General features: G+C 36.8%; 2 protein-coding genes across 2 annotated transcripts; both read left to right on the top strand.

The window, feature by feature from the left end:
• Positions 1-1799: 1799 nt before the first annotated feature.
• Positions 1800-6014, top strand: LOC101304308. The gene is made up of 13 exons (XM_004303659.1): positions 1800-2210; positions 2333-2479; positions 2592-2804; positions 2873-2962; positions 3066-3182; positions 3406-3675; positions 3856-4012; positions 4129-4206; positions 4400-4500; positions 4596-4766; positions 4901-4975; positions 5140-5247; positions 5508-6014. Exons 1-13 carry the CDS (start codon positions 1800-1802, stop codon positions 5838-5840), a joined length of 2271 nt encoding a protein of 756 aa, XP_004303707.1. The 3' UTR covers positions 5841-6014.
• A 1582-nt stretch (positions 6015-7596) lies between these two features.
• LOC101304599 (nucleoside diphosphate kinase-like) lies at positions 7597-11042 on the top strand. The gene is made up of 5 exons (XM_004303660.1): positions 7597-7985; positions 8241-8459; positions 9452-9559; positions 10408-10517; positions 10757-11042. The coding sequence occupies exons 1-5, from the start codon at positions 7921-7923 to the stop codon at positions 10786-10788; spliced, it is 534 nt and encodes a 177-aa protein (XP_004303708.1). The 5' UTR covers positions 7597-7920; the 3' UTR covers positions 10789-11042.
• The last annotated feature ends 1016 nt before the right edge of the window (positions 11043-12058 follow it).

The following is a 12058-nucleotide window of genomic DNA, read 5'->3' on the forward strand; positions in this document are numbered from 1 at the left end:
AAAAAAAAATAAATAAATTTGTCGGGATCCCGATCGGGACGTACGGGACAGATTTTTAAAAACACTTTCCCGTCCCGTCCCGTCCCGTGCCCAACCTTACACGTGGCAGCAATCTCACATTTCAAACGGGTGGAAACTGCTGCCAAATCACAGTAACTCAGAGTGACCTAGGTCACTATGTTCATTCTAACCCAACGGGTGAACTTGCTCTAAGTTAACCCGCATGCGCTGGTTGATAAATCGTCAAACGTGCATGGTTTAAGAAATAGTCCGGTGCTCCATATTACCCAATGTAGTTTGTTCATGAGTACAACTTAATAAACCGGCACATTTATGTGACGTGTTGAAAGTGAATTGAAAAAAAAATATGACATTGTAATAGATTTATAAATGTTTGACTCTTTCTAAATTGATTTAAAGTTGTGATACTCATATTACTTTTGTAGCAAAAAAGCAAATGTCACTATCACACCTATATGACTTATGTCAACATAAATTGAACCTGGCTAGGGAGACATGAAAACTTGAACGTTTATTATTTTTGATCAGTTAAACAACTCAAATGCTACATAATCATATTCTTCCGATGTTAGATCCACATCCTAACTAATAGATATACCTTAAATACACATATCATACAAATTGTTTGCTTGTTCTTGTTCTTATAAGAGTGCGAATGCCAAACAATGACCCAATTTGTTAAGATACACGTATTCAAGATAATGAGATCAAAGACAAGTATCCGCTTAATTCTCACCCACTCTATCATTGAACTCCTGTTGAAACATTCTTCTCTTCCATGTATGGTAACGAAGCTCCATATTCAATTGCACTCTCAGTTCCCCTTTTAATAATGTCAAGCATCTTCTTCTTCAAAAAAAAAAAATAATGTCAAGCATCTCATTTTAGATGGTGTACCTCATAGGCTGTCAGGCTGATATGATCACATACAATTGTATACAACAAGTTGCACACATCATGAGTTTGACTCTTGCTTGGCAACTTTCTAAAAGAAAACAGCTCGTTTACTCGTTTCGAAAAAAGAAAAAAGCTGCTCGTTTACTATAATCCATTATAGAACCATTCAAGGCCAAAAGCTTCCACAATAATAATCCACAATTTGCAATTGGTGGCTCACTTGGCTGGCAACTGTTATCAGTGGTCTTCCCTAACTAATAACGTAAAAAAGAAAAAATTGAACTTAAACTGTAATTTTAAAAAGTAACTAGATGATATGCATTTCTTTGCTCATTTACTTATTAAGAAAACATCATTATTGTTGTACTATTTCAAACGATAGCGAGATCTAACTCATCGTTATCAGTGACAATATTGTTCTTATTGATGTTAAGTGTCAACTAAATCAGAGACAAGTACCAGAGTACCTTCTAAATGTTAAAATATTTACAAAATAACTTAGGTTTGATAATGTAAAATTACCTTTTAACCTCAAAATAATTTTTTTTTTAAAAAGCGCAAAATTCTTTAAATCAAGTATAAACAGAAATGAATAGTCTACAAATTGATTGATATGAAAAACGTGAAAAACTCCGGTAAAAATAGTTACCGCATTAGAAGAATCCCGACACTAATAGCCCAATTAAATAATAAATTAATAAAAAACTCATAATTACAAAAATAAATTAATCTTTTTCCCTCCACCATGAGAACCCTCTTCGTCTTCACCTTCTCCTTCACCTTCACCTTCACTCTCTCTCTCTCTCTCTCTCTCTCTCTCTCTCTCCATATCCGTACAGACCACAGATCACCACCTTCACCGGAAAATTTTCTCCGGCGACATGGCCGGCCAATTCTCCAGCTGCGTCGAGTACGGCCTCGCGATCTCCAAGCGGATACTCTACGGAAAGGAGTCGGTTCCGGCTCCGCCGGCGATGTCGAGGTCGTCGTCCCACTCGTCCCAGTCGAGGCCGTCGCCGGAGCAAGGCTACTTGCCGGAGTCTCCGATGGTGTACGCGGCCGTTTCCGACCCGGCGATCGTCGACAATCCGGACATTCCGAGCTACCAGCCCTACGTCTACGGCCGCTGCGAGCCGCCGGCGCTGATACCTCTGCATATGCACGGCGTGGCTTTGGAGGTTGAGAGCTATCTGGAAACTGCGTTCGTAACGGTGACCGGAAATTGGCGCGTGCATTGTATCTCCACGGGGAAGAGCTGCGATTGCCGCGTGGCGGTGCCGATGGGGGAGCAGGTAGTTTATAATTTTGATTAATTGCGAAATTGGCACTTTTCTTTTGCGTAATTGTGGATTTGGACTATGAAAGCAATTATTTATTTTTTTAAATTCTCAAAGGAAACATGATGTGCTAACAGGGTTCACTTCTAGGTGTAGAGGTTGATGTCACCGGAAGTTCGTACCGGAGTCAACTGATCACCACAGAAGGCGCACCGGATAGTCGGAAAGTAGCCAAAGAGGGATACTTTCTTAAACGTCACATATACACCTTAAAAGTGCCACAGGTAATACTCATTCATATCATGAATTCATGATCCTAATACAAGTAATACTCAGTTCAATATATTTCCTTCTATGTTGTAAGTTTTGAACTTTACTTGGATATGTACATTTCAGGTTGAAGGGGGCTCGTTTATTTCTTTGAAAATCAGATGGTCTCAGAAATTGTTATATCATGATGGCAAGTTCTGCCTCAGTGTGCCTTTTAATTTTCCAGCATATGTTAATCCCCTTGGGAATAAGAATACCAAAGGAGAGAATATTTCGTTGAGCGTGAATATGGGTGCCGATGCAGAAGTTTTGTGCCAAATTACAAGCCATCCTCTTAAGGTGAATATACTTTTGTATAGTTCTCATTTAGTTTGCAACACTTGATAATGAATCATGGGTTTTCCCAGGTGGTGAGGCGCCATAGCGGTAAATTGAGCTTGTCATATGAAGCACAGGTAGCAGCATGGTCAAGTGCAGACTTCAGCTTTTCATATATTGTAAAGACTTTGAACTAATGCTTGGGGTGTGAATTATGAAAGGGCTCATAACGCAGTCATGACACATGTGGAGTTTGCCTTTGATTGCTGAATGTGCTTACAGGTTAAAACGAAGGACGTGTATGGTGGCGTGTTCTTGCAATCTCCAACTCTTCGTGATTTTGATGACAGAGAGATGTTTTGCTTCTATCTGATCCCTGGGAATAGCCATACTTGGAAGGTTTGTTATGACTATTATACTACCTATTTCTTTTTCTATTTTAAAGGAAAAATTCCTAGCAATTTCATAGGGAGGTTAGTGGGGAGGAATCGCATCATGTTGCATTTGGGGTTGAAAATTTGCTAGTTTGATTTGCCATTTCTTGCCAACCTTTCCATTCTTTAACAGCAGCCTTTTGTAAATGAGTATTGAATTTATGACTTCTATTATTGTATTTTGGAAGGTTTTCAAAAAGGAAGTTATATTTATCATTGATATAAGTGGAAGTATGGTGGGTGGCCCTCTTGAGAATGCAAAGAGTGCAGTATTGGCATCACTTTCTAATCTCAACCACGAAGATACCTTTAACATAATTGCTTTCAATGGAGAGGTTCACTTGTTCTCATCATCAATGGAGCTAGCAACAAATGAAGCATTGCTGAAAGCTAAGAACTGGGTCACCGCTGAACTTATTGCAGATGGTGGTACAAATATTTTGCTTCCCCTTAGACAGGTACAGTATTGCTGAGCAAATCTCCTAATGACCACATATTCCTTGTATTTCTGTCTCATCTACTTAAAACTGTTTTCTCTGATTGGTCTATCTGCAAAGACAGAGCTTGATTTACTGTATTTATCATCCCTCCACTCCACCGTTCTGCTGTATTTATCTTACATTATATCTTGACTTCAGGCTATGAAGTTGTTGGCCAAAACTGCTGATGCAATTCCTTTCATTTTCCTCATTACTGATGGTGCTGTCGAAGATGAAAGAGAGATTTGCAATATGATGAAAGGATATCTGACAAGTGAGGGCTCAACATGTCCTCGAATATCTACTTTTGGCATAGGTAAGGGTTTTGTTCCTTTAGTTTCTTAGATGACTCATCTAATATTGAAAAATCTTATAATGATTTCAATATTTTCTAAATTAGTATGGTGAACAATTCTTACATATATTGGCCAGGTTTGTATTGTAATCATTACTTCCTGCAAATGCTAGCACAAATCGGCAGGGGCTATTATGATGCTGCTTATAATGGAGGTCTATTTCTCTCCCCTTTCCTGTCATCATTCTAATCTTGTGTGTGATGATGGTGTGAAAGTCATAAAATTATGTAGTCCAAGACAGGATAATTAAATCCAAAAGAAGCTTGCTTTGCAATCTGCGTATCTAGTGGTAGCTAGTTATTAAATTAGGGATTTCTTATTTATATGATTGGACTGGAACTTTTCAGAGTCAATTGACTGTAGAGTGCAAAGGCTATTCACAAGGGCATCATCAGTGACTCTTGCCAATATAACCGTGGATGCTTTTGAACATCTCGATTCACTTGAGGTATGCTGGTATTGTGCCTTGACTGAAATATGTCTATCCCTGCCTTTTCATTGTTAACTGTGAAGTGGTACATTGTCATCTTCTGTTTCTCGCAGCTGTTTCCATCTCATATGCTGGATCTTTCATCTGGGAGTCCATTGATAATATCTGGCAGATATGAGGGACGCTTTCCTCCCTCCATTAAAGTTAGTGGTACCTTGGCTGATATGAGCAACTTCGCCACAGACTTGAAAGTGCAAAGATCTAAGGATTTCCCACTTGATCGGGTATTGAACAAATCTAATTTGTTATTGTCATAAAGAAGATTAAAATGCACATTTTAAGTTAGTATTCAGTTAACTGCTTCTTTGTTTACTGAACATACTTTTGCTAGTACTGAACTGACCTGTATCCTAAACAGGTGCTTGCGAAACGGCATATTGACATGCTTACAGCTCATGCATGGTTGTTAGGAAGTAAAGATCTTCAAGAGAAGGTTTGCTGCTTATTTCTGTTGATTGATTCAAATTTCTTGTTATCACTGAACATAGTTCAACAACCTTTCAAAATATCAAGATCCCTTACTGGCAGATGTACATTCCTTAGATATTAAATTTATGTCAACTAGAATTGTTGACCATGTCCTGCTACGATTTGTAGGTCTCCAAAATGAGCATTCAAACCGGGGTCCCATCTGAGTACACTAGCATGACACTGGTGCGGACTGATAAGGGAAAGAAAGCACTGGAATTAACTCGGACACAAGAGGTTTGCATCTAAAAGCCTTGTCAATATTTTGTCAAGTTAGACACCTGGCAATCGTATGCTCCATACCAGCATTAATTTGTTTTTGACAGTCTAAAAGCCTGGAGATATTTGATACTAGCTTAAATGAAATAAGTTGCTTTCTTACTAGTCATTACAGATTTACAGTAGATATATCTACTTGCTACTTGTGCACATCTATGTAATCTCTGCACTACTCAGCAACAAAGAGACTAAATTCCATTAGTTATCCGCATTATCAGGTCTACATAAAGGTTATTCAGCGGACCAAGTCAGAGTCATGTAGACAGAAGGACATAATCCTTGGAAGCCTGGGTGTTGGCTTTGGTAACTTGGTTGCAACAGTGGAGAATAAAGCACCCGAAAGCGAAGAACCAAAGCCTTCTGATGTTGCAGAAGTGTTGGTTAAGGCTGCATCCACCTGCTGTTGTAGAGTACTTGATCGTATCTGTTGCATGTGCTTCATTAGGACTTGTACCCACGTAAATAACCAGTGCGCAATCGTTCTCACACAGCTCTGCGCTGCCCTTTGCTGTTGTGAGTGCTTAAATTGTTGCTTTGAACTATTTTCTTGACGTAATGGTATAAAATTACAGTGAGTGAATGTGAAGTACAATAATCCTTAAGCTTCATATATATATGTATATGATCCTTATGCCCTTATGGTATTGTTGGTTGAAAATCTCTGTCAACTTCCCTGCAATTAGCCCCTTTTTTCAATGAAAGCCAGTGTCGAAGTGTTTTGGTTCGGTCTCATATCCGCACCTCATTTTGTTGGCATGCAACATGACTTGCAGAAGCCCATCCATCTAGTTATATTTTGATCGAGCTCGGTTCTCTCGTGACAACTTGGAGACCATCCGATCTGGTCTTCGAATTTACAAGAGATACAGCAAATTGCAAACAGTTTCACTCATGGTTTCCTCCTATGCCGCAATGCCGAAGCGTTAGGAGAATAGCAAAAGGTTATCTCACTTATCTGTGGTAATGTACTCGAAGCTTACCACCTACTCCACTACCACCAGTTTGATTGATACATGCTATTCACTGGCCAAACTTTGTACTGAAAAACAAAAACCAACATTAATCCAACCAATTATGAGAAATTGTTGTTAAAACTTTAGCTTGATCTTGGAGTAAAACATTTTAACTTGATTGCGGCATAAATTATAGTAGATGTTGAAGGAAAAACATGTGCCTTCGTCAATTCGTCAAAGTAATTGACGAGAGTGAATTATGTAATTAGTGACAAATAGATCAAATTACTCAATTAGTTATCATTCAGTTATTATTATCATTATGTATTACTTTTGTAATCTCATCTCTATATAAAAAGGAGTTTCAATGAAATGAGTAGACCAATTCATTTTTCCTTATAACAGTAAGAGTAATTTTAAATAGACACCCATAATTTCTAATACACACCCTTTATTTAATACTCCACGTAATTAGATGACGCAGTTCCAATCACGTAAGTAGGCATTGCTTAGGTCACATGTGTTTCCCTAACTAATCAAAGACTCCTATCATCCTGAGAACCAATGCCAGACGCATAGGACCTTTTAGGAAATAGAGTATTACAATACTCCTTATTTTGTTACACATTTGCAAAATAAACCGAACAACTTTATTTTAGAATCACAGATTAGGTATTAGCCCAAATATTGCCCAATACATTATTAAAATTAGTATCAGACTCAATTTCTAATTGGGGTAAACAATTAAAATCTGAACAATCTACCTATCACTACTTATCATTATGCTTCTTTTTTTTTTTTTGGTCAAGTACTTATCATTATGCTTCTGTTAACGGTTTTTTGTATAGTCGTTGTTCAATTATTACAATCAGAACACTATACCTATCATTATACTTATCACTCTACTTCTCTACTTTTGTTAATGGTCTTTCACTCTTTTGTATGGTCATTGTTTTCGGAATTTCAGTTACCTCCAACATTTTCATATTGTAAGAAATAAAATATCAGGAGAGGTAAACGAGCTACCCATCTTTCCGTCAAATATGTGATCTGCCATTTTCTCACGTATTCTACTGCCACTTGTGATTGAAGTTTACCATCTCATATGGTATATATGCAAAACTCAAATAAGTATTTTCTTGATTTAGTAACACTAGCCGAGTGTGATTTAGGAATTGCCATGATTCAACTGGGTAAATTTTGCCAAAGAAATAAGCTTGATTTTCCCAAAAAACCTCCCCCCTCCCTCCTTTGGAACAAAGATGCCGTGGTCAAGGAAGCAAGGATGAATACAGCAGAGTAACTATGACATAAACAACATTAGCAATTGCCATTCGTATCCAAAAATTTTTCTGTACCTGTCCTAATTCTCTGGTCATGTCCAAAAATGGTTCCTTCATCCATCATTGGTTCTCACTAAAACGTATTCAGAAACTCTAGAAATTCAACTAATTTTAGCAGTAGTTTTCATAGCAACTTATTACAAACACAAACAGCATGCCGTTAATTACTATTTTCCCCTTCACTTCTTGTTTCTTTCACCTTTTCCTCCGCGTTCCTAGCGCACCAAACACAGACAGTTCAACTTGTCTGTTTCTCGCTGTCCGATCCGTAAAGGGTTAATATTGTAATTTGCAATCTGACTGCAAATTACAGTGACCGGCTCTGCTGCTGGGTCATGACGCTCCCCAGAGTTTTCTTCTTCTTCATCGTCCTTGTCGTATCTGTTTCTTTCATTTGCAGGTACTTAAACCCATTATAGGTTCAATCTTTCCTTAAATAGTTTCAATATCTGATTAAAGAAGCTTCTGGGTTCCCAAAAGATTCATTCTTGCATTGACTTTTGATCAATTAAGGGGTTGTTTGTTATCTGGGGCTTGCTCATTTTTCTGTGTATGTTTATGTTTAGAACTTTAGATTTGTATAAGTGGGGATCTGATACTTGCAGACTTAGTTTTATGGAGAACTGATGTTGAATGTCTGGTAAAATGTACATAGGTGTGATGGAGTTACAGAGAAGGAGAAGACATTAGCTATAATAAAGCCTGATGGGTTGAGTGGTAACTATAGTGATAAGATAAAGAATGCTGTTTTGGACTCTGGGTTTACAATTCTGAAGGAAATGATCATTCAGCTTGATGAGGATGCTGCAATGGGATTCTATGCCGAGCATTCTTCAAGGAGCTTCTTCTCTAGCCTAGTCAAGTACATGACAAGGTATTCACTAGACTCAAAGATGATTATTAGTTGCTTCAGAAGATTGTGGATTTGATATGTTGGGATGGTTGCTCTTTGCGAGCTTCATATTAGTGTGGGTATGATACATGTTACTGATGTCTGATGGATGTTGCTTCACCATTTTTTCTGATTCTACAACATGTATTTCATGACTTAAGATATGTTTTCCTTATTGTGGTGGCATGTAGGCCAGTTACGCATAGATGTCCACTGAAAGTGGCAGAACAGCGAAATCTGACTGAGCATACATGTTTTTTTTTTTTTTTTTTTTTTTTTTTCTCACATACTGGTTTACGAATGGAAATCCAATTCGTCCAATGGATGAGCTATTTATACTTGCGAACAACCATCTAAAGCTTATCTAAGAGCTAGTTATTCGAAGTGTTCAGCTTCTCAATGACCTTTTTGTTGGAAACAAATTGGATTCTGCATTGTCTAAAAGCCTAAATGATATAGTTGTTTTTATCTCGGATTAAATCAGTAGAAATGCAAGTATTAAACTCTATGCAGTTGCCTATTGAGAAATGTCTCTCAATAGGAGTAGAAGACTTATCAGTTAATGAACCTGATTAACCTAAAGACTAAAAGATAAACATTGAGAAATAACTGATAAACATTGATGTTACTGCACTCCCTAAATTTCTGCCTGATGTTCTCCATAAAGTCTGTTGCAAGCTCAGGCTCCACCACACAGTTTCTCACTGTGTCTGAATTGGTGCTTCTTATGACATTCTTTGTCATTTGGTTTGCCCTCCACCATTCCCTGTAGAGCCTCCTTTCCTCAGGATGCTGTCCCCTGCATCAAATTCTTCAGGTTGTTCCTCATTGAAGCAAAGATCCATGTTCTGATTCTTGAATGAATTTCAATTCAATGTGCATTGGGGCACTTACAGTGATGTTTTGAAGTAATTGCATCATGTTGGAACTGCGCTCTCTTACTTTCATCGAATACCTCTCCATTTTTTTTTCAGTGGACCAGTATTGGTTATGGTTTTGGTGAAGGAAAATGCTGTTGCTGATTGGCGTGCTTTAATTGGCCCAACTGATGCAAATGCAGCAAAGATCACTCATCCTCACAGGTATATTTTGTTCTTGCATGTTGACCTAAATATATCATACTTTTCTTATACAATGCTATTATCTTATAGAGTAATTTTAAATACACACCCCTAATCTCTTAATACACACCCTTTACTTAATACACTACTCATCTAGTTTTTCATTTCAATATTATATTAAATACACATGCCAAACTGCCTAAAATACCCTCAATATCTAAAACTAATAATAATCTGTTATTTAATATAATTATTATATATTTACTATTTCACAACTCTCTTTACGTATTCTCTTTTATTTTCTGTTAGATTTTTTTGATCGGGTTAGAAATTTTTTCTTGATATTTTTCAATTTATAACCAAAAGAATAATATTATATTCGAACTCCACATCTCCAATATGACATCAATCGGCTAGAATTTGAAGGAAAAAAATATTGAACATACATAATTTTTTCATAGTTAAGAAACTATTAGAAGTACAATAGCATAAAAACTAGTTTTTAGTCTGCAAGATAAAAACTAAAGTTGATAAAAAAACCAAATGAATCGGTAAATAGTACATTGATTGAGAAGAGGTTTTTATTTCTTTTCTTTTGATGCGTAGTAACAGTGGAGAAGAGTTAGGTTTTAGGGTAGAGGATGTTTCTTTTTTCTTTTCTTTTTTCCCCCTAATAATTGATGGATGTTTTTGTAATTAAACATACCTATAAAATCTGATGTGAAATATAAAATAATAGGGGTGTGTATTAAGAGATTAGAGGTGTGTATGTGTATTAAGAGATTAGACGTGTGTATTTAAAATTTCTCTATCTTATATCCTACTGTCATATATCCTACTGAGTAGTTCTTTCCTTTTTTTGCCATCAGCATCAGGGCAATGTGTGGGGTGACTTTAGAGAAGAATTGTGTTCACGGGTCAGATTCTCTGCAATCAGCTCAACGAGAGATTGCATTCTTCTTTGAGGAGAAGTCTTCAGGTAAAATCGCTTTGTTATGGTGTTACTTACAGATCTATGCATATGTAAAAAATTACAATACCATTTTACAAGAAATTAGCTTAGCATCTCAGCTGTAGGACTCAAGTGACAATCATTATTTCAATATCCTCAAAGGAATGCTGAACAAAAATACTCATCCTTGATTTCTTTGTAAAGTGACAAATTATTTCTTATTAAGCCTGAAATGAGAAGTGCATGCTGCTTATTTCTTTTGGCAGGTAGAGTAGTTACTGAACATGACGAATTGTAGCTGGTGAAAACTCAAAGCAGAGCTCTGAACTTTTGATCTCGTTGAGAAGCCTCTTCAACATCTCCACTCCGTCTCTTTAGAGGAAAAGCTGTTGTATCAATTCCTTGATTATAGTTGGGGCCTCTGTTGTGAAATACCAGCCATCTACTTCTAAATATATATTTTTGGTTTTAAATGGTCAAGTCTCAAGTTCTATACTGTAAAAAAACAATTGAATCTCAATTCTTATGTAATTTAAACCATGCTTCGTTCTCATGTTCATTCTTTGGTTTGCTTCTTCCTTCCTTGAAAAGCAAGAAATCTTGTTTTTTTTTTTCCCCTTCATAAGTACATATATCAGGTGGAACTGTGGAAGTATACAAAGTACATGAGATGCATAAAAAGGTGATGTGATTGAGGGTGTACATCAAAAGCTCATATTATCTGACTGATATTGAGAATCTTGCTAGATTACTACTTTCATCCATTTGGTGAATCAAGACTATTGGTAATGTACTAATACAGTTTGAATGGTCTTAATTTTGGAGAGCACTTCAGAACCTTATGTCTGAAAATGGTATGGTTCCTGATTCCTGAATGCCAAGAGGGCATTACAGGTAGTAGTGGTTATGAGAGAATACAAAGATCTCAGTGAACTTTGCTCAATAGCCAATTTGGCTACTGAAACAAATGTGATGCTTAGCTTGATCCTTGATGGAAACACAAACTTTATGAATTCAGTGTTTGTATGAAACTGCCCCTTGAGTGAAGCATATTTTCTAATTTGTTGAATAATCAAACTCTCAACCCTAGTAAATTGAATTCAAATAAACTACAGTCAGACTAGAGTAGACCAACAAGTTCCTAATTAGCAGCCAACAATGGTGGGTTTCTCTTTGTTTTCTAGAGACAGAAGCCCCTAGTTTATTACTTTTATGTCACTAGAGATATTCTATTCTAATTTCTGAGGTGCATAGGGACCTTAATGCAAGACTAAACATTTTTGCTTAATCTCAATGCAAAAGACACATTCTTTATAAACTAATTGAAGATCCAATGAAAGAAGAGGGAGTCAAACAATGATGGCACTACTAGAACCCTTTGGACGATAGAGCTTCACACCATACAAGGCCTTAAACAAAGTGTACAACATTCCAGAAATGGAAATGTTTAGTCCACGGTTGATTAATCAAGCAAAAATTGTAAACCCTAGACATCTAGTAGATGCACTATCTCACATGGCTTCGTCTTCTTTTTCCTTACAAAGATGAATCTTGGAGGAAGTGAGTCG

This window comes from Fragaria vesca, linkage group LG6, assembly GCF_000184155.1.
Source record: "Fragaria vesca subsp. vesca linkage group LG6, FraVesHawaii_1.0, whole genome shotgun sequence".
NCBI lineage: Eukaryota > Viridiplantae > Streptophyta > Magnoliopsida > Rosales > Rosaceae > Fragaria > Fragaria vesca.

Excerpts from the sequence above, each read along its gene's own strand:
- LOC101304599 (XM_004303660.1), top strand. The coding sequence starts at position 7,921 with ATGACGCTCCCCAGAGTTTTCTTCTTCTTCATCGTCCTTGTCGTATCT. Across the intron at positions 7,986-8,240 it reads TCTGTTTCTTTCATTTGCAG|GTGTGATGGAGTTACAGAGA; the intron begins GTACTTAAACCC and ends AAATGTACATAG. Across the intron at positions 9,560-10,407 it reads AAGATCACTCATCCTCACAG|CATCAGGGCAATGTGTGGGG; the intron begins GTATATTTTGTT and ends TTTTGCCATCAG.
- LOC101304308 (XM_004303659.1), top strand. The coding sequence starts at position 1,800 with ATGGCCGGCCAATTCTCCAGCTGCGTCGAGTACGGCCTCGCGATCTCC. Across the intron at positions 2,211-2,332 it reads CGGTGCCGATGGGGGAGCAG|GGTTCACTTCTAGGTGTAGA; the intron begins GTAGTTTATAAT and ends ATGTGCTAACAG. Across the intron at positions 4,767-4,900 it reads AGGATTTCCCACTTGATCGG|GTGCTTGCGAAACGGCATAT; the intron begins GTATTGAACAAA and ends TATCCTAAACAG.